The sequence below is a fragment of the Drosophila tropicalis genome, unplaced genomic scaffold (genome assembly GCF_018151085.1).
Source record: "Drosophila tropicalis isolate 14030-0801.00 unplaced genomic scaffold, ASM1815108v1 contig_878, whole genome shotgun sequence".
Classification (NCBI taxonomy): domain Eukaryota; kingdom Metazoa; phylum Arthropoda; class Insecta; order Diptera; family Drosophilidae; genus Drosophila; species Drosophila tropicalis.
Window position 1 is genome coordinate 12,184,846 of NW_027173374.1, and position 23,042 is coordinate 12,207,887.

At 38.7% G+C, this 23,042-nt stretch overlaps 1 protein-coding gene across 1 annotated transcript; it reads right to left on the minus strand.

Moving 5' to 3' along the window:
- Positions 1-22,260: 22,260 nt before the first annotated feature.
- LOC137583879 (gametocyte-specific factor 1 homolog) lies at positions 22,261-22,823 on the minus strand. The gene is made up of 2 exons (XM_068299051.1): positions 22,632-22,823; positions 22,261-22,566 (listed from the first exon to the last, which is right to left on the minus strand). Exons 1-2 carry the CDS (start codon positions 22,821-22,823, stop codon positions 22,261-22,263), a joined length of 498 nt encoding a protein of 165 aa, XP_068155152.1.
- Between the last annotated feature and the right edge of the window lie 219 nt (positions 22,824-23,042).

The following is a 23,042-nucleotide window of genomic DNA, read 5'->3' on the forward strand; positions in this document are numbered from 1 at the left end:
GAAACTGTATTTTTACATATTTTGTTTATTTTTTTTAGTTTTTGATAATATTTTATACATATACCCAATTTACTTTTATATATTCCAATTTAAAAAAAGGCAACGAATTAATAGAATCTTCAATACATAAATGTTTTAATAAATTATCTTTGAATTGATTTAAATATTTAGAGACTTTTTACAATTCTTAAACTTTTCTTAAAAATAAACTTTATTTTGTTTTGGCTTACCAAATTAAGACATCTTACTGGCACTTTAGGGACTTGGTAATTAGTTAATTTAGATAATATGGCTCCAACCATCACCGACAGCCGCACTTGGACTTGCTTCTTGGCCAACAATGTTGATGACCCCCCCATTTGCCCCGTGTCGATTTACCTGTTGCAATTATAATTATGAATTGCGGCAAAAGTTGGAGCTGCAACGCCCAGAGGTGTAGCCAGCTCGATTGCAAATTGAAAGCCAAATGCAACAGCCACACAAACGCCCCCAAGCAACACGCCCATGTGCAGTCGAAATTGAAGTTGATGGCGATGGAGTTGGTGCAGTTGGAGTTGGTAGCTTGGTATTTGCCACAATTGCCTGGCACTTTGTAACTGTCGGCGGCTATTAACAGGCTCATTTTTTTCTTACCACTTTTTGTTGTTGTTTTTGTTGTTGTTATTGTTGTTTTGTGTCGACTTGGCCGGTGCACTATGCAAATTCCTGCCACTGGCTACCGATTTCAAGCGGCAGCTGTAAACTCCTTTTGTAAACCAAAAAAGAGAACAAGAGGCTATATTGGATATCCGCCAGTTGCGTAATTTGGTCAACTACAAAGGATAGAACAAGAGAGGAGTAACCCTCGTTCGAATGGGCCTGAAGTTGAATGGCGGCAGAGTTTTTGATTTCTTTCAAATTGGCAACCGTCGCGCAATCAAGGAACCAAAATGCCAATCGCAACTCACACACACACACACATACCGTCCCGCCCACCAGTCCTCATCTCCTTCTCCTCTCTTGCCTTGTACTCAGAGATGCAACGGGCAACGGCCTTTTGAATTGAATTCAAATTTCAATGCAATTTTGCATATCCAAGCGCATTATAACCGCTTGCCAACTTACTTCAAACCCGCACCCAATCCCCTCCGCGCCTCTTCCTCCCTTTCATCCATCCATCTGCAAGCAGCACAAAAGCCTATTGAACTGTGAGCCATTTTGCAAGCTTTTTGATCTGCCGCCGCCCGTTGGTCGGCCCGCTTTTGTGTATTCCACGTGAGATTGAGACCGAGCCGCCCCTTGCATCTCTCTTGGGCTTGTTTTTTTTTTTGGTTGTTGCCTGATATACGCCATTTTGGCTTACACACAGTTCTCATCTCATCCTGTTGACCAGAAGAGCAACTGCAACTGAATTACGCAGGATGGATGTGGTGGAGATGTGAATGCAACTAAGCTGCTTGCCAAGATGGACAGCGCGACATCAGTTCGCCAGGGACTAAAGGGGCATCAAGCACTGTGGAGCGGGGGAGGGACAAGACGGTGATGGGAATTGGGATTTTGGATGCGTTCGTTTCATTCGTTTGGCTTTTCGTGGAATCAGAATATTGACATTTTTTTTTTCTGCAGCAGCAGCACCAGCACTTATTGCTTCCAGTCTTAGCTGAAGAGAACAATGGCCAAAATGTGCCAGAGTGGGCAGGCATCATGTGGCGACAACGACCCACGACTATAGCTGGTTAGTTGTAGGTTGCTGGAGCAGTTCGATTCCGCGTTTTTTTTTTTTTTTTTTTTCTGTTTTGGTCTCGTTTAATGCCGCCAATTGAGGGAAGCTTCGGCGTTCAACTAAGATGGAGAGATGAAGCTGCCGAGATCTGTATGTGAGACCAAGCGTGTGTCAGTGTGTGTGTGTGTTATATACCCCCAGCATGGGCAAGTGCTCTCTTATATTTGTTAGGCCAGTTGGACTACTTAAATTACTTACAATTACCAATTACATTGACTGTCATTCTACCCACTAAAGAATACTAAATACCATCCAGAGGAGAGTTCCACGGGTCTGGGGACATATTTCTTCCCAGTGAGTCCTTGACTTGGTTGTCCAAACCCGATTAATACTTATACTGTAAATCGAAAATAATTTCAATTACTGAGTCGAAAATCTGGATTTATATGCTATATTCGAAAAGTTCTCTCTCATTTACAAACTTAAACCAATTTTGTAGTCTTTTTTTGGTCTCCTTTTAATAGTTTATAATATCTGATATACTTTTGATTCGTCTAGTGCCTTAATTAATTTGGAATATGGGACTTATTAAGCCTTTTTGGATCATCTTCGTAACTAATTAGTTGGTTACAATTTTTAAGGCCGACTAAAATGCCCTATTAAATGTAGGGCTCTGGCAACAATTGCCGACAAAAGTGCACTGGGATTGGGATTTGTTGTATTGGTATTGGGGATTGGGAACGAACATTGTCTTTGTCTTTGTCATCATCGGCCATCGATGTGTCGGCGGCAGTTTAAGCTGTGCGCTTTTTTGTGTTTGCTACCAGCTACCGACTGCTTTGACTGTTTGTTGTACTTCTTCTTCTTCTGCTTGCCGCTTCTTGCCTGTTAGTCAATGGAGTCATGTCCATGTTATAAGCACTTAATCTGATCAGCGTTCCACTGGCCTTTGTTTCACAGTCTTGTTGTTGCTGATGTTGTTGTTGGTAGCATTCTCAACTAAATTATTTGGCGACTTTTTGGTCAACGACTAATTTGTTGCTGAATGCATAGGAGAGGTAAAAAGTTTTCACAAATCAGTTTGAGATCAATTAAAGGCAAAGCAATTTGAATGAAAGCCTTCAAACCCTACTCAAGATGTCTATCTATCTAGGGGTAAAGGTTTTTGGTTTTTTTTTTTTAATTTGAAATTGAAATCAGTGCAGGATGCTCGATGAGGAAGTCGTAAATCGCCTAACAGTTTTGCCTTCACCATCAAAAACTATTAATTTGTGTATATACAAGTATATATTTTTGTTTTATACAAACTGCGGTAGGTTAATGGCTTTGTCTATGCCTCAAGTGGCCAGAGAAATGCTTTCACTTGCAGCAGCATATGGAGTACGAACATAGGACCACACAGCGTTTTTTAGGGACCAAGCACCAGGCGCACCACTCGTGTTAGATGTCACACATAAACACACACACACACACACACACATACAAACAGCAAGTGATGGTAAAAAGGCTATCAAAATATTTGGAGAAAGGCAACAGCAAGGCTATATACATAAATAGTGAAAGCAGCCACTACTATTAGGCCTCCGCCTCCGCAGTAGTAGTTGTAAAATCTAAGATGCCCAGCAGGAGCTAACTAATCCAAATCCATGGCAGGTCAGCAGCAACATCAGTCGGCATCCTTACAATTGACTTTTGCGGCTGAAACACAAAGGCAAATCCAATGCGACAACTGCGACAAAAACAAAGAAAACGACAATGACGACGACGTCCCATGTCGGTTGTCCCGACTCCCCGAGACATTTGACTCTGACATTTTGTGCCTTTAGCGCATTATTTCACTCTTAGCTCAGGCGATACATTTGCATATCAGAGAGCCAGGTTGATGTACCCAGCTTGGTATCTTGTGGCCAAAAAGCCGCTTTGCCATTTCGTCATGCTTGATTGTTCCATGGCAAAGACGTTGCAGAGCCTCTGCTTCCTTTTATGAGCTAAGCTGGTGATCTGTTTGCTACCCGCTGAAAATTCGTAGGAAAAATCTTACGTATATAATAAGCCGACAATCGACAGTGTCTGCAAAGGTTCTGAAACCTAAATGACATAAAATGAATCCAAGACACTTGAAATTAACCTAACCAATTCGAAAGCATTCGTATTAGTCTCATTAAAATGTATTTTGTAAACGGATTTTATTATGAAAATGTAGTTGTAATTCTAGATAACATTAGCAATCAAATTTGCATTTGTTGTGAGAGAATTTAAAGCTATTAGTCCTGTAGAAAACGATTCTTATATTAACTATCATTCAAATGATCATCCCAGTATTAATATTTAACTAATATTTATTGAAATTTCTAAAAGACTTGAATACCTCAACGCCTTTTTAAATCTTCTGTCAAATATTTAGTACCTTAAATGATATCTTTTTTAAAATTCAAGAGCTCAAGGGGACTAATTATATTTTAGGCAGAGTTTCTTTGGTATCCTAGCTAGAATTTACATTTTGATTATGATAACTTTAACCACTGTGAATTTGCTTAGTAACTGTGTGAATCGTCCTTGGTTCCCCTCCATTATCCAGCATCCGATTGCCCAAATAAGGTGCAACAATTGAAGCCGACAACTGCAACTGCAACTGCAACTTTGCGGTGTGTTTCTTTTGTTTTTGGTTGTTTTTTTTTCTTCTTTCTGTTGGTCTTTTGATGAATGATTGCAATTTATTTGTATTGTTACATTGGTCGCATTTATAGCAGTGCTCCACATACAAACATATAGAGCACTTTTTGATTACATTTCCGTTGGCCAGCATCAAAAGCGTTTTACCGACTTGTCTCGATTGCCACTGCCATATATATATAGGTAAATGTTTCGCATTTGGATTGGATTTGGACTATATAAGTATGTATGTACATATGTAGTGCACTTCCTTGGCAGTGTGTTTTTTTTGTCCAATTCCAATGCCACAAATTGTTGCCTCAATTTGTTCTCTTTGCCTTCCGAGTTGGTGGTGTTATTTTGTTTTGTTGTGTTCCCTTCTGTTTGTTTGTTTATTTATTTCAATTCGAAAGTCCGCACAAGCTTCTTGCTCATGTTGTTTTTAAGTGGTGGCGCCAATGCCCCAAACGCCAGGCTCCTCCACTCCATTAGCTTCTAAACACCATACCATCCGGCATGCCCACCACTAACATTTCGATTCTCAATCTCAATCCAGATCCAGAATGACTTTTGGCTGCATGGCGCATTTTTGTTTAAACATAAATTTTTCATTTTTTTAAATCAATAAAGCTAAAAGCCCCCACCCCAGAACAAAACCACAAACAACGCCACGAGACCAATGCCCATAATCTTCATCTCTGTGCCCCATCCTAATTCTTCCTCTCTCTCTCTTTCTCTCCCTTACTGACTGCCCTTTACGACTAAACACTATTTTGCAGGTTTCCATTAGTCAATTGATTGCTTTTTAAATAGAAAAACTGTCAAAAAAATTCGTATCAATTTTAATGATAACGTCTTTTATATCGATTTAAACTGATGATTCTGAACATTGCCAATAAGTCGTGATAATCGTTGTTGTTTCTTAGGATTAGCTATTCTCTCTCTAGTTCTCTCGCTCTTAAATAAGTCAAAAAGGTCTTCCTTTGCCTTGGCTTATACTTTTGCTTTATTTGCAAGGACTTTAGTATATATTTTCTACAGATTAAAAATTAAGCATTTTTGCTGCTATTGAAAGAGAAGGACACCTATCATTACCATGTTGCTTGGTGTAAACCAAATCAAAAATTATATTTATATCCTGTTCCTAGTTGTATATGTGTGAGTCTAATTGAGCTTGACTGAAATTATATAAATAAACAAAACACAATTCCAGGCATCGCCGTCTGAGGCATCATCATCTTGGTAGTCGTCGTCGTGGGTCATGGTGCGTCGTCATCCTCATTGCCATCAACGCTAACCAGCAGAAAGATTTGTGTGTGTGTGTGGCAGAGTTTGTTATTTGAGTTTCGTCTGGCATACCATTGTCGATTTCGATTTGAAAACTGATGGCAAACATAAACACAATGAAATGCTACAAATTAGCCAAGAGGAGTCGTCTAACAAACAAAAACTCAAAATTCACACCCCAACAAAATGTTGCTCACAAAGCGCGAGCCAACTATGATAGATTTGCTATCAACTGATCGATTGCCGATTGTCTGACAATGATTGTCTATCAAGCCTATAAATCTTATGATGTTTAGTTTATGAGTGTCATTAGAGCATTAATGGAAAGTTCACCCATTCATTCATTGATTCGTTATCAAAATGAAAGTGTCTCTCTAGAATTGAGTGAAAATATATATAATCAATCTTTTGTTTACGATTCCTTTAAACAAGTTTTTTGTTAGATACTTAAATCTATACATCCCATTGTAATGCAATTCTCAAATGTCTCTGATTGTTGCTATAATACCTATTATATACGATTTGGAAAGTTCTGGTCGTATACTTGATTTAGCAAACTTTTATAATGATGTGTGTTGTTGGGTTTTTTCTTTGCACAAATGAAACTATATCAAAAATTCTTGCTTAAAGTAACATGCGATATAATTATAGCATAATGTTTATATGAGCAATTTATCAATTTTTTCAGCGCCGAGGCATTTATCAGATAATTACTGTTTACACACACTTGAACGGATATATGTACTATACACACGTACAGAAAGAGGGGCGCAGTTGAGCTAAAAGTAAGAGAGATAGAGAGAGGGGGGTGAAAGGAAAACCGCAAAATCATCGGTCGAGTCTTGGGGGCACACAACAAATTGCAACAACGAACAATGAGCATTGAGAACCAGATAACATGCAAGTTAATTGGCCCAGAGAGCAGCTAACTGACAGCTAAATTGCAATATCGCATTGAGTTCTGTTTTGGGTTACCTAACCTTTACATTTTAACCATAGCCATAACCATAAGGTAAGCCTCCTGCCTTGTCCCCCCCGTCATCCATCGCACACTACTCAGTCCATTTGATTGCTCTGCCAAAAGGTAATTCAATGTGATTCAATGCCATTCAATATCAAATGGAATTCATTTGATTTCAATTCATTTGGTGCGCACTTGTTGCTTTGATTTTCATTAGACAGCTTTTCGCTGTGTTGTTGTTGTTGTTGTTGCTGCTGTTCGACTCCCCCTATTTGGTTTAACATGCGCCAACTAGCCACGCCCCAGCCAAATGGCCAGCCAATCGGAGCAGTCGCCATATTTGAAAAGAGATGGCAGCACATTAAAGTTGAAGTGAGAGGCAAGCAACACATCACACTGCTACAGCAACAACCACCAACTCGCATTCCAGGGCCGTAGCTGTCATAGCAAGGGGGTGGACCCCCTTTCTAAACAAATGTTTACTTATTTTTTATTAGCCCAAGATAAGTTTTCATATCTCATTCTTTTTAGGGTATACAATTGAGATATATCTTATCATTAGCAAAAAAATTCATCTAATTCAATATATCTATTACATTAGTTATAAGCAGTTATTACAGACTGAATATTATATATATTGAAAGAAAGAAAGTACTTTTTAGAGTAAATGGGTAATCATCTTTAAGTTGAATAAATTATTTGAACCTGCATTTTTCTTCTTCATTAACCAATACAAAACAAATTCAACAATTACATAACTTCAAATTTACAAAGATTAAGAACTGGAGAACTCGTTCTCCATTTGCCGATCTGGATATGATTTGGCATTAATACCTTGCAAATGATATAGATTTTAAACCGAAACTCGAATTAAGTAACAAATTTATCGAAAATCGATTTAAAGATCTTTTAAAGTATTTGCGCCTGAGCCCCTTCAAGATTTGCAATTACGGCCCTGGACAAAATCATTGAGAATAGAAATGCAGTGGGTGAGTTTTCTTCTTTATACCCAAACTCATGCTTATAGCAAGTAGTTCAAATGGAGGTCGCTAGGCGGCGCTATTGAGGCATTAATTAGCCCCTTCTAATTATTTTCATGCATGGGTTTTTTTTTGCGTTTTATTTTTTAGTGTGGGAGCCTAATGGCGTGGGCGTTGCAAAAAAGAATTTGTCCAATAAAATATTTAAGTGCTGTCAATCAAAAGCGTTGACAAGCCCCAACCCCTCACTCCAAATTCTCTTTCCTAGCCCCACAACTTGTGGACGCAGGGAAACTAGACTGCAACAAAAATTGCAGCCTGTTTACCTTAACTATTTTAAAATTAACTACTTGAGATGTGTTTTAGCCGATAAGAGAGCCTTACACGAATGCTTACCAGCCTGATGATTAATTACCTTACCCCAAGTAGAAGCAGCAGCAGGAACAACAAAAAGAATATGGCAGGCAGCTGGTTTTTAGTTATAGTTTTCGGTGTTGCTGTTGTTGTTGTTATTCGTTTCATAGCTATTGTATGTACCCTCTGTCTAAATTAACTTGCTAGCCAACAGCAAAAATGCATTGCAATGCAGCAAATGTCTTGGCAACATGACGACAACGTTAAGGGACTCCACCTTCATTCCCCTTCCATTTAGATGCCTGTTTTAAATGGTGGCCAAGAGACGATCAACATGGCAGAAGAGGGCAGGCAAAAATTCAAAACATGTAAAAAATGTTACGCCATTTACAGGGTAGAAGGGGAGCAAAAGAAGTACTAACTACCCCAAAAAAGAAAACAAAAACTCACAAAATAGGGTCAACACTTCATTCTAAGGTGACTTTGACTTGTCCAGGAACGGACAAGGGCAACAATAAGCGCCCAATAGTTGTAATTTCAGAATTCTTGTAGATCCTTCGGGTTGTCGCTATTCTATCATAACGTGATTTCCACTTTTTTCTTTCAAAATTATCGTTAAATTTATACAAATTGACCTGGTCAAATACTATTATGCAATTATATATGAAACGTTTTAAATTAAATCAAAAAAGAGGAGAATTCCTATTAATAAGATCTTGAAGACTGTTAAGTCATGGTCCTATATTACATAGAATGTCATGAATCTATAAACTATGATCCATTCTTTATTGAAAAAACAAGCATATGTATGTACATATATTCGAGTAGTTTTCTTACCAGATTCTAGTCCTATTCTATCAACATCGACTGACATTAGCAGATCCTGAAAAATTATGCAGAAAGCTAAGGTCAGAGGACTATTGGACGCTTTGAGTTTATTTTTAAGGAAAGAATTTTGTTGTTAGTCTTTACGTTTCGCTCCTGGTTAAATGTCGCCTGACCATTGTTGCGTGGCGAAGGCTCATTGGCCTAGGCCCAGGCCTAAAACCCAAGCCCAGATGCGAGCTCCCTCACTCGCATAACTCAAAAGAGCGAGCACACCGTTAGCTACGTACGAAAATTGCATTTACATATGGAGGCAAACAAAGCATAGACATACCTTGCAATAGTAAAAGTTGCAAAAAACACAACAAAAAACTTTAAAAATAAAAAAAACACGAAACACAACAAAAACCGAAAAAAACTGCACCCAGTTTACAGCAATCGCAATCGTCAGTTGTTGTAATGGTAATGGAAATGGAAATGGTAATGGAAATGGTAGAGGTAATGCCAAAGCTAATGGCAATCGTAATGGTAGCATGCATGCATATAGGAAATGCAAAGATTGCAATCGCCCAAAGTCTCGACTGGGACTGGAACTGAGTCTGAGACTGGGGCTGGGGCTGGGCTCGGGCCCGATTCGATCCGCTCCGCTCTGCTCTGCAATGAATGAACGTAGAATGAAACGACACAATGGCCGGCGGAAGTGATAAATTAAAATTATTTTTCGCAAGATTTTCCCCCAATCAAAACCTTTACGCTGCCATCTAGTCAACTTTTTGTTATGTTTCTTGGCAAGAAACAAAAAGTGCAAAAAAACAAACTTTCAAGGCACTTTGATTTGATAACACACCGCGAATAGGAGCTCTATTTGTATGTATATGTGTGTGTAGTGACCCTTATTATTGCGTGTGTTTAAATGTGTGTGTACATATGTTGTGTTGTGCCTTGCTATAGCATACATTTTTGAAATTTTTTATGCACTGTCGCACAATGAAGGCTTGACCAATGGAACAATTCAGTTTAGCGCAGTTTTTTGGGGTGCGGCGGCGCAAAACTTTGACTTGAAAATTGTTGAGAAATTTTCTTCTTTCAAACAGTACAGTATACAAATTTTTTCGTTACTGCATGTAGAGAAACATTTTTTTTTGTTAAGAGGAATGCATTTCCTAATTGCAATGACAATTCTTTAAAAGATTTATGTTTAACGGACAATCAAGACAAAGAAATTAAGGTAAATATATTTTGGCAATTACTTATAAACCCCTTTAGGTAGTCGAAGAGAGTAGGCAAATCTTTGTTTGTGTATTAAAATTTGAACTTCCTAGTTGATTAGAAGAGAATTACCTATTAAAATTCTTAGGTAATAAAGGTTTATTGGAAAATTTTAAAAAGTACTTTATTAGTTTTCTCTTAAGTCAAAGAAAAACTTATAATATAACAATTTTACAGTTGATTAATCGGATTAATTAAGTTTGTTCAGCAACATAATCTAAATTGACAAATCCCTTTAACCTTTCCTGATTAAGGGCTAACAATTCGAAATTACACAAATCTAATAACGATCTCAAAATAAGATCCTTTAACCAGGATTATGTCGGCTGACAAATGTTTTGTTTCCCAAAAAAATTACTTTTATTTGTCAACCCTTATCAAATGTGCAATATATAGGGGAAAGGTGTTCTATCTTTTCTCACAAGACTATTAAAACCGGTTAAATTTTACTTATGTACCTACATAAATTAAACTGGAAATCAGTTTTCCCTACTTGGCATTCTGATAATATTCAAAATGCATATAATATTCAAATTTAAGTGTTAAAAGACACAAGAAAGTTGTGTCTTTGTTGATTTATGTTGATAAAGAGATGTTCTACTGTAACTACAAACAATAAACGACGAGTTGCCAAGTGTTTTACAAGTAATTTAGTAGTGAAAGTCATGTATGATGTTGGAATGATGTTTTTTATAGGACTTTTTAACTTATTATTTAACTAAATTATCATGACATATTCCATGGCCCTGCCCTGCCCTTTCACCAAGCTATTCATTGCCAAATGCTACACTTAATCGAATAATTGCACTTGAATTAGCTTCAAGTGGTTATGGCTATGAGTAGATATGTACATATATGGGGGGTTTATGTCTTGGCACACACCTCTTGAAATCAGGCACACTCACAGTAAATGCATACAGCTTCAGGCATTAGGTCAAAGACGCCACCGGTGAATTTCAGTGTCAGTGTTGCGCCTGTGCCCTATGGAATGCCCCTGTGCCGACGATTGTCGCCTAATCGGAGTTTATGCTCGCCTCTGTCGACTTAAAGCTCAGGCAGGCAGGCAATGGGCTATCCATGGTTGGCTGGCTGGCCGGTGTATGCGCAGGCGTGTTGGCTACATAAATTCGTCGATTTAAGTGCTGCATGCAAAGATTGCACAACGAGAACAACAGCTACAACTGGACGCGGATTGTTGGCAAAAAAGGAGGCAGGGAGGGGCGTGGGGGCACAAAGACTACTGGCTGCGATCTGGCAAGGGGTCTCTGGTCAGTAAGTTTGGTCCGTTTGGTCGGCCTCTGGCTTGGTTGGCGCATGAATTTATGGCACAGCGTCACATAACTTTGCTGCCGCGCGTAACAAATTGCCAAGGAAGTAACGAGATTTAGTGGAAATTGTTTAATTGTGAATGCAGATGCAGTCGTCGAAGAGTCGAAGAGTCACAGCGCCAGAGAGCCAAAGCGTCAGTGAGGGCGACAAAATACTTGTTGCTGCATCTCACATCCCATGCGAACGACCCTTTTTGGGACGTTGCACGATGAGGAGGAAGAAAAGGAGGAGCTGTGGATCTGAGAGCTGGAAGCGCGGCATAAATTAGGCTTAAGTCTAGCAAATTTATGCCTTATGAGTGTCGCTTGAAATGAAGTTGTTAGCCGGGGCAACATCATTCGAGACGAGACGAGCCGAGCCGAGCCTCACACAGATAATATACGATTTTATTTTTCTTTAATTTTTATGGCTGAACGTTTGTCAACCGCAACGTAGGTGGCACAAGCAACGGAGATATGTTGAGAGTTTTCTTCAACATTTATTACTTACTATTGCACATTTTCTTTTTATATTGTCTTTTCCCTCTTGCGTATTATTAATTACAACAAATTTTCCGTGTGGGCTGATGCTGGGAGCGAACATTGACATAAATTGCGTGTTGCTTGTCCAATTTTTGCTTGTCGCACAGCTGCATAGGTAGTTTTGGTTAGATGGGGATATTCGGAGTGGAGGGGGTTGGCAGGGGGGGCCCGAGTTCGAGGGAGTTACAAATGTTACCCAGCTCATTTGCTTCAATTCCATTATCGCCTTAATTTTTTATCGCATCAAAGCGCAAGGCTGGAGAATTGGTAACTCTTTCGTCTGGCCCCCACCATGGGTATCCCCACATCAAAGGATATACACACGGCACAGTTGGCGGCCGTCCAGTGTATTCCAGCCTCCAGCCGCGCGGGCAGCAGTCACTCATATAGCCAGCGACCAACACGCAATCCCATCGGCCAGTCGGTCGGTCCGTTGGTCGCGCGCATTTTGTATAAATGGCAATCGAGCAACAGCATGACGTTGTGCAGCCTTAAATTATCATATGCCCCAGCAGCCGCAGTAACAATCAGTCGTCCCAGAATCCCAGGTTCCAAGTACCAGGTCCCAGATCTCCCTCGATTCTCTGATCTTCAAGCCTTTAGTCTCTTCATTTTTTTCGCTTTTTCCCTCTCTTTGAAAATTGAGCATCCTGCTGTGCACCGCATTTACGTTCGATTTTTAATTTGAATAGTATGCACTGTCCCCCTCACTCTCCCCCCCTCTCTTTCCATCTCTCTCTATCTTTCTCTGCTCACCTTTGAGGTATTTTTTCTCTCATTTTAATTATGAGCAAAAAATACAAGAAAAAAAAAACGAAAGGGAAGAAATCAACTTAAATAATATTTATGCTGTATGCGCTTTTCGATTTAAATAAGTTTCTTTTATTCACTGACCCCACCTTAAGTTGACGGGACGATTCCCCCGGACCTGTCCCTGCAACTGTTCTCTCCAGATGGAGACAGATGTCCAACCAGAGTTAATAATACATTCTTGATCAGCCTTGATCAGTAAACTTTCAAGTAGTCCAGGTACATTAATTTGATTTGAGAACTTTTTTTTAATGAGATGATTGACCTTGCGCTGGAATAACTTTCCCGTTCTGAACAGTAAAACTATAATATTATGGATAGAAAAAACGCTGAAAACCCTTTTTATTGTTTATCTTTACAATGGTAAGCCCCAATACTACTCGAAGTGAAAGGAAAAGGCAGGCTTCTAACAGTCCTAAAAATCAAACCAGATCTCTCCGATCACATAACAAAACAGCAGATCTCCTATAGTCTGCCTAGTCTATGGTCAATTACACAATAATGGAAGGTTTAAGCAACATATTAAATGGCCTAAGACTATCCCAACATACCCCACTTTATTTTGTTTAAATAAATATTAGTCAATTTTGTACAAAACTTATAAAGTCTAATAGAAATGCAATTATCTTCCCTCTGTGCATAGGCAGAAGAAGGAGATCATCTTCGTCATGAAAATCATATCTTTGAATATAAAGAAAACACATAATCCTGCTCTAAAAGTAAATTCTAATCTAAGGAACCTCTTTATAAGGAAATTTCAATTGTGATCAAGCAAAGATCTTTGATTAGTAACAGCAATTAAATAAAATTATAAAATAGATATTGATATAAGATGTGAGATGCAAAGAAACCAAATATATTATCTACAAGTTTTTACACCAATAAGCTTAACAGATTTCAAACAAATTTTATTACAAATTAAATCATTTATTTATGTGCATTTTAATGGAAGAAAACTATGTTATTTAGGACTGTGATAAACCAAATGTAAATTGTAAATATATTTTAATTAGATATTTAAAGGTGATTTGCATAATTTAACAACATATGTCTCTTAACCTTAGACACAAGGATCTGTACTAAACATAGCTACTAACTCTCATCTTAACTCTTAGCCAAGCGCCACTCTTGTCGTGTTACCTTGCTTTGTCCGAATGACAAAATGCGGCACAACAAATATGTCAATAAAAATGCATAAACACCATTTCAAATAGATATGAATTCTTGTTCAATAGATAATGATGGCAGCGCCGACTAACTGCCTGTCTGATGATAATGAGTCCACTGATGACCGACGATCACGATGAGCTGTAGATGTTGGAGATGGAGTTGGAGTTGAAGTTGAAGCACTGCAGTTAACCTATCGAGCGATCGACCTGTATCTGACTCCGCCCGCTGCATTAACATAAATAACAAATACGAAATGAAATTTCTTAAAGATTTTCTTTTTTTTTGGTTTCTTCTATTTATCAAATTTGAAAATATCAACATAAACATGAAATAAATGTGTCCGTTGATAGTCTTATATACAATTCAGATACGTATCTGAGAGATACCACACGAAGGAACGAATAGGTCGCTGCTGGGTCAGATGACTGAGGGGCACGTCGGCCAATTTGAATTTCGGTTTTGTGGCCACATTAAAATACTCAATGTGTAAGGTCTTAAATTTAAATTTGAAAACCATAAGCAGCAATTCAATACCCAACATTCATAGATTTGTCGGCAATGTTAAGCATCAGCAATAGCAATTTTTCCGGCTTTCTGGTCGCTCTGGCTCGCTCTTGATTTGATTTGCATCTAAATCAGTTGCACACACACACACACACTGACTGATGAAATGGGCCCCAATCTGTTAAGGAGCTGTAAGTGTATTTCAATCTATTTAACCATAACTCTTTTTGGGCCCTTGAGTTGAGTTTTCAACAGGCCGATCGCGTCAGTTTTCCCTTAGCTGTTTGGAATTTTAATAATTATTTTTCTTCTTTCTTTCTGTCGATTGTGGTTTTATTTTAAGTGTTTTCTTTTGTGGCGTTTGGTGGGGGGGATTGATTGTCATGGCCAGAGTCCCTCATAGATAGATCATTAATATTTTAAACGTAGCCAAAAACCCAAAAGAGAGATAAGTTATGGCTATCACCGATAGCATATTGAATGCTTTGATAGTTTATCCGATTGGTTCCTTAAATGTCTCAACAGCTGTACCATCGGACACAGCCATTTGGATGGCATTTCGGCATGTTCGAATGATGTTGGACAACCTGCTGCTATCCTATATACCCACACCCTGCTGTCTTCAAGTCTGACAAACACATGTCCAGTCCGAGTCTGAAAAAATTGCGCAATGTCAAACAAGAGAGCGTCAATGTGACGGAACTATAGCCGTGTCTTTTTTGCCTGCCTTCCTCTCTTTTTTTTTTTTTTTGTTTCTGTATATTGTCGCATGTTTTCGGCGCACTTGAGAGATTAAAGCGATTAACATTTGGTTCCAGTGTCGGTTGGACGCTTGGTCTGCAGGTCGTTGCGCATGCGCCGTCTACTCCAGCTACTGCTCCTCCTTCTCCTCCTCCTCCTGCACGTCTTCGATTCAGTTTTCGTCTCTTGTAAAACCGCTCGAGTTCTTGGTAAGCATGGGCATAAATCACTTAACCTGACACTTGTCCAAAAAGTTGTCAGTTTATGGCTGGCAAACGATCCCGTGCCCAGTCCACCAGGCCACCTCTCTGCACCTGTAAAACGGCAGGTCAGTCAGACAGTCAGTCCCTGACCTGGAGATTCCACAGAGGTTGAAAGTTCATCAGATTTTTGTGTTGTTGTCGTTCGTTTTACAAGCATCATTACGCGTTGTTTCCGTTCATAAAGATAGCTCGGAAGACCCGTCCTCACCACACTTGATAGTTATAGTTTTAATTGCCATTTAAGTTGAATTTCCGCCAAATGCGACCGGAAAGTTGTCATCCAAAAGGGTGTGTTTATGTGTGTGTGTGGCCATCTCAGCCATTGTGAGTCATGGCGACATTTATGCGCGTTTTATGGACTACTTCCACCGAAAGCTTTCAAATTGGCATTATAATGGCATTACTTCTCAAAAAAAGAGATACTAATCGTTCGAGTTATGGTCATCAGACTTCTCTGAATGGGAGAAGCAGATAAGTATTTTGTATATGAGGGCGTCTGTTTTGGTCAAAAGTCATAAGCATTGTCTCGCTCTGTCGTTTCTAGTTTGATTTTTTACGAGATTTTAAAGAAACTCCATGAATTTACTGTGGGAGCCAACAACTAAATGAATGTGGAATGGAAATGTTTAAAAATAAATAAATTCCGTAATATCAAGTGAGCTAAAGTAATATATGTGCGACCTTTATGACGACAATCACAACAAACATTATGTTTATTTGTTTTGAATTACAAAAATAATCAACTTGTTTATTGATAATTCAACTTTTGAGTGTTTTTTATTGCAATTAATTCAATTTATGTAGCTTTTTCTAATTCTAACTTCTTGTATAACTTTGTCCTTAGCCCATTGATGTTACCTTCGAACGACGTCTTGAGGTTTTCCTACCCTTGTTTTGATAATAAGACTACAAAATTAGGTAAAATTTTTAAAATTGCTAAAAATGGAAATCAAATCTTAGCCTGCCATTATCTAACTTTCACAATTAAACTAGAAACATAAATATACAATCTTTAATTATACAGAAGTATGTAGATATATATAACTTATTGGCATCTTCAGATGGAGGCACTTTATTATTGAAACACATCAGACCCATCCATAATAGATACTTATATCACCTCATAACTCACACTACACTCATCCATTCAGCACCTACATTAGTTTTTGTTGTGTCTATCTTTGAAATCCTTACAAATCCCAAATCATACTCTCACATTGATTTTCATGTGGCTGGGATTTATGTTAATCCATCTAAATAGCTGCCAACTGTTTGGACATGGACACAACTATATTTGGTTGATCTTTTAGTTATGTATGTACCTGTGCTCGACCCGCACATCTATCCATTTGATCTGATGGATATAGTTTTTCGTGTAAGAGGGAATGCGGCCTATTCGTTGTGTGTGTGTGTGTGTGTTTTTCACTCTCTTTGGGTTCTTAGCCTTTTGTCGGAGTGTTATCCCTGTCTGTCTGTCGCAGCGGCTTTTCTAGAAAACAATTTAAATTGATTTCAATCAAAAAATGCCTTTTTGTTTTCGGGATTTTTCAATTTGGTTTTTTTTCTCTCCCTCTCTTTTCTTTTCTCTTCACTTGTATTTCATTCTTTCCTTCCACTGCCACTTGGCGCGATCATGGTTTTGGTTTTCGGTTTTGGTATTGGGATTGGGTTAGAGTTAGGGTTATTTTTTGGGAAAAAGGGACACACGCTTTCAGCGTAAAGATCGCATTTAAACGAAATACAAAATTTGACTTTATAATAATGCCTGGGCCTGAGCTCATGATGTTTGTCAGTTGTGGCCCTGTCCGTTTGGTCTAAGCCAGTCAGCCAGCCAGCATATCCAGCCAGCAAGCAAGCCAAAACGAACGACGATCCATGAGATACAATACCGGATTAAATGCCTTTGTTGTTGCTGTTGTTGTTGCCGTTTGGTATGTAGATATGGCGGCACGAAGCTCTGTGGCTCTTTGTGACTCTTTTTTTTCTCTGTTTCGGTTTTGGTTTGAAATTTTTTTTTCTTTGAGCATTCTTTTCTCCTTTGGCTGCCTTTTGTGTGCGTGTTTTGTCTTTGTTTTCGTTTTCGACTTGATTGAAAATCTAGAAAATCAGGTTAATAGCTTAGGTGACAGCCGCCAATGTTGTATATGCGGTTGAATTGTTTAGAACCACACTCAGTCAGATACCGTAGCTTCGTGTGCCCGATAAGATTGATTTGAGCTCGAGATACATTGGGACTGACTCGACGACCAGTGGAGGGGGTTGGGCGAGGAGAAGAAGAAGGCTATCCCCAGAGCAGGTCTTCTATGGCTCATTGTGCCCGGCACTCAATTAGTTGGTTTGATGTAACTTTTGTCAGTTCGTTTCGCTTCACTCCATTCCGCAGTTCTCCACCACTTTGGCTCGTCTACTCAACTCCTTTTCGGATCTCTAGACAGCGTGTCAGGGGCGGTGCTTTTGGGGCCATTATGCTCATGTCTGCGGCATGAATATGCAGATTCTATATAGCTCTATCTGTATCCATATCGGCACATGGGCCGATACCCAAACCCGAAATTGACGAGAAGTACTCACCATAGATTCAATTACCAAACGGTTTGCCTCTGGCTAACCTTTTGGTTTGTTGTTATCAAAAGAGAAATCTCTTTGTAATTGATTTTGTTTTATTCATCTATTGTCAAAGTTTTTTTTTTTAATATTATTTTTTATTGTATCACAATTTTTTTTTTTTTTTTTGTTTTTGGCATTTACTCTAATAGCTGTTTAGGTTATTTCATTTAGCCGCCAGTGCCGACAAACAGACATGTTTCGTTTCGATTTGTTGCGCTTTGCCAAAAATATATCCATACCCTTTTCTTGAAAAGAAAAGCTGGGTATATTGGTTATTAAAAAAACCTCCTCGGATTACTTAATAGATGCTTTGGTTCCTCCTGTTCTTCAATTCAAGTTTAGAATGCCTATTAACTGTAATTGAGGTGGAAATTTTTATGCTTAAAAAGATAATTCTAAATTTGAACGGATCCTTTAGTATTGGATAGTTACCAATAAAACTAAAAGCTAACTAACACACACACACAAACTCAAACATATTATGCATACAAACTTATATGTAGATAAATAGTTGGAGTATATTTTAGTTATCTAACTTGTTATTTATTTTCCAAAGTTTGTTTAATTACCGCAATCAGTTTTGATTTGCATTCTCATTGATATGCAAAATTGGATCCAAAGCCGTCCACTAGTTATTAATTAATTTCCGTCTCCCCCAACTCATCTCCCCAATCATGGCCCACTACAAGTTGGCCTATTAGACGCAACATTTAACAAGCAATTAGCAACAGCAGCAGCTAATGCTGATTTGAAAAACCAATACCAAAAAATTAAATACTAGGTATACAAGTCAGAGTACATACACGAGTATGTATATAGATAATCCCGGATATGGCACACCATCTCTAGATGGCCTCTCTGGGAGTGTTGTTTTTTTTTTTTCTTGCCAGCGCATTTCTAATTATTTTTCATTACTTGACTTGTCGCGCGTCGAGGCTCGAGTACATAAAATCATCTAGTTTATTGGCCCATCAGTCATTTTAGTACTGAGCTTTTGCGGTCGCAACGGCCATTACATTGAGTTATGAAATGAATTTCGAATTTCGCGCAAAAGCATAAAAATTAATTACTTACTAGCTAAAAACAGTAGCCTTACCCTCGTCTCGTCTCGTCTCGACTCCAGTCGACTCCTCAATCTGGCATTCCCAGATAGTCCTCAACTGACTAGTTGACTGGGCTTTAACTTCTCTTCGCATTGATACGCGCTCAAATGCATTTGTGATTTATCAGTCGGCCAGTAGCTCATCTGCCATCATGGCCAGCTGTAGCTACTGCTAGTCGTGGCCTAGTCGTGGTTCTGGCTAATACATTCTATCCATACACATACATAGATACATTGGCCACTTGGCCACGCTCAGCATGCGTTCTTGGCGTTTGTTAAATTGAAAAGTTTTCATATTAAGTTTATGGCTTAGGCGCGCCAAAGAGGAGGGACTAAAGAGGGTAGCGGTGGGTGGCAGTGATGGGGGTTTATATTGTATTGTATACAATATTTTGTGTATGCCAAGCTTGCAAATCAGTTTTTGAGAAAGAGTTTACTATGTTACCACAAGATATGATCAAATAGCTGACACACAACACTGCGCTACAAAATATTATCAAAAGTCTGTTGCAGTTATAAGAAGGCAGCGCAAAAAACTGTAAAAAATCACTTAAATGACTTTAGCCTTGATTATTATTATTCCTGTTTTTGTTTACCAATTAAAAAGTTAGTTCTGAGAAAGTTGTCAAATTTAAGAAATTTTTGGCTCGATTTTCTGTAATTTTAATTTCTTTTTATTTGTATAACAATTATAGTTACTGTAACGGCATTTCACATCGTTTTTGAACGGGTCTTCAACCTATAATTGATGTAATTACCATCTTCGACTATGTATGTACATACTGGCTGATCAGTGTTTTAGTTTTCTTTTCTTTTTCACAAAATAATTTTGGACCAATGTAAATCGCTTGAAATTATAATCCAAGCAATTTGGCTCAGCCCATCTCTTGACTTGAAGGAGGCGCCCCATGGCGAACGAATCTGCTGCTGCGAATCTTTTTTTTTTGGATTCGCCATGGCCATGAAGTGTATGGAGAACATTTGTTGGCCATGTTGCCTGCAATTTTCATGATAATTAAATGCACGAACGGAGAGAGACAGAGAAAGAGAGGGCAAGAGGGAGGCAGAGTGAGCAGAGAAGAGGTGAATTTATAAAATTATTATAATTAAATGCACCCGCCAATGCGCATTTCAAGCGAATTGTTTTATAATTTTCAATTGCAATGGCAGCAGCTGGCAGTGGCAACGACAACGGCAACAGCAATGCACCTGATCTTTGATATGCCTCCCGGCAATAAACTTAATATATCCGCTCTTAAATTATTTATATTCTTGTTATTGTTGTCAGTTTTTGTATTGCCCCCCGATATTTGCTTAAGACAAACAGTAAACGAGTGGCATTCGGACAAATGTTTAACAATATTTTGATAGCCACCGTCGCTGGGGCATAGTAAATTAGCCCAACAAAAAGGCAGCAGCAGCTACAGCCACAACCAAAGCCAAAGACTTACCATCGATCGACCGATGGATGGATGGATGCAGATGATCATTGCATAAATGCATGTCATTGCTCAGCATGTGCTGGTGCTGTGGAGGTAGAGGAGAGCTGCCGCCTCTTGATATGTAACACCTTACAGTGAGTGTCGTTTTGGCGTTCTCCTGGCCACAAAATGAATATGTCAAAATTTACAATTCTTATGATCGCGCGAGTCAAGTGATCGACGATGACAGTACAAAATAATAAAGACCATCGTGACCATCTTTTTTCCTTTGAACAAATCCTTCACAATTATTTTCTGTTGATTCATAACACTTGTGTGAGCCAACAACCACAACACCAGCAACAGGAACAGCAACGAGCCAAATAAAAATGGAAAACAAATGTCTAGAAAACCGCAGCTCAAAACTGAAAAAAAAAAAAGATGGATAATAAATCAAGGCACATTAAAAAGTGTTTTCAATTTCGTCGTAACGCAGCTAAAAATGGAGGAGATGGAGATGAAGTTGCTGATGCTGATGTGGATCTCCGTCTCGATCTTAGATGGGGGTATGGCTGGGATTTGGCTGTTGTTTCATGTCATGTTCTACATAATTGTGAGCACCATTTGCCGGCAGTTTCTTTTTTTTTTTTGTTTTTTGAAAACTGGCCCATGATTTATGTCTACTATTGACGAAAGCCAAGTAGCTGAAGACCGAACGATGCTCAGCAATCTTTATAAAATAATATATTATATTTTATTGATTCTGTCATGGCGAGGCATGGCGCTATCTATTGTTATAGCCCATCAAATGCCAAAGTAGTCTTGGTCTCCATCCATTCAAGGTGCTCTCTACGAGTGTGTGGCCTCAGCGAATCGCCTCCTGCGGTTTTTCACGCATGCGCGCAATTTGATTTTCAAAATTTGTAGTTTTATTTTATTTTTCTCCTTTAGTTTCTTAATTTGTTACGCATTCCTCTAGGTCATTTCGTTACGCAGAAGTTGCCGCCATGGCGTCTCCAAGTGAGTTCAAATTTTGTTCGTGTTCATTTCGATTGTAGGCTCCAGCGCCCATTAAAGTGGCTCCCTTTTTTCAGACATCGCTTGGCTAATAAAACGTTTGACAAATGATTTGACATTTTCATTTAGGGAAATGGGCAAAACGTTTTCACTCTCTCATTGACATGAGACTTTCTTTCTTTTGACTGGCTGATGATTATGATGCTGACAGCGCATGCGGGTCCCAAGTACTTAATCGAACTTGGCAGCCAAGTGTCTATAATCCAGTGCAAATATATGATGGTGCTCGGAATGATCTGATCTCATCATGATTATCAAGCGCTGATGATTATGATGATGATGATGATGATGATGATGATGATGATGATGCTGATGATGATGCGTAGATTGACAGTAATTTAAATGCAGATGAGCAACCTTAAACTAACTGAAGGCCTAATGAAGACAAAGCGAGGCATTAAAAGGCACTATAGAAGATGAGGGAATTCATTGATCAACCGATATCAGAACATATCTTCACTTAGTTATTTAATTATTTACACCTTGCAAAAACTTGACTAGAGCAAGTTTTATCAGAATCTAGAATGGGATTCAGCTCCAACTGAAAGCGTCTCAACTATATATATCAGAGCTAAACTAAGCTATATATCATAGCTAAACCTTCTAAATAAAAAAGGTGAACAAGCACCAATGCTTGTAGACATCAGCGTTTTATTATAAGCGATGTCAATCATTATCATTTGGCCTATTTTTCTTCTTTTTTTTTATCTTCCTTACCGGGTGCTGCCTCAGCAGCCTCACGGAAAGCCCGAAAACGAGCGCGTTCCTGCTCCCTGAATTGATGACGCTCCGTAGCATTGGCACCACGAAGCATTCTTACCACAGGGTTTGCTGCGCAATAGAGCTGAGGATCATATGTGGCAACCACGGGCTCGTCATCCCAAGTGGTGTCACTTGTTTCTACTTGTTGTTGCCTCTTTAGCTCTGGCAGTTCTTCGAAGCAAATGGGCATCTCGTCTTTTTTTCTGCTTGGACAAATAGCCACATGGCCCTGCACAATTCGAGAATGCGCAAATGTTAGTATTAGACAGTTAGGCTTATAATTTCTATAATTACCTCCATTTCATTAACCTTTAGTACATGGGTAATGTCAAATGGACAACGCACCATCTTGAGTCCGGAATGATTGCGAGCACATCGATTCAAATGGATTACCAACCGAGTTGGTAATATTCGATGATCTTCGTCGAAAGGACACTTGACCCAGTTCAACAGAACCTCTTGAGTTTTTTTCTCCAATGCAGACATTGCTAATAGGTGTTGGTGGTTGTGGTTGTTCAGTTTTTTCACAGTTTTTTCACAGTTTTTTTCAGGTTTTTCACAGTTTTTTCACAGTTTTTTCACAGTTTTTTCACAGTTTTTTCACAGTTTTTTCACAGTTTTTTCACAACTTTTTCACAACTTTTTCACAACTTTTCACGACTGTTTTTCTTTACTTTTTTTTTTTTCTCTGGTTTTTTTTTTCTC

Coding starts and splice junctions, on each gene's coding strand:
- LOC137583879 (XM_068299051.1), bottom strand. CDS start 22,823: ATGTCTGCATTGGAGAAAAAAACTCAAGAGGTTCTGTTGAACTGGGTC. Junction 22,567..22,631: donor TAAAGGTTAATGAAATGGAG/GTAATTATAGAA, acceptor CGAATTGTGCAG/GGCCATGTGGCTATTTGTCC.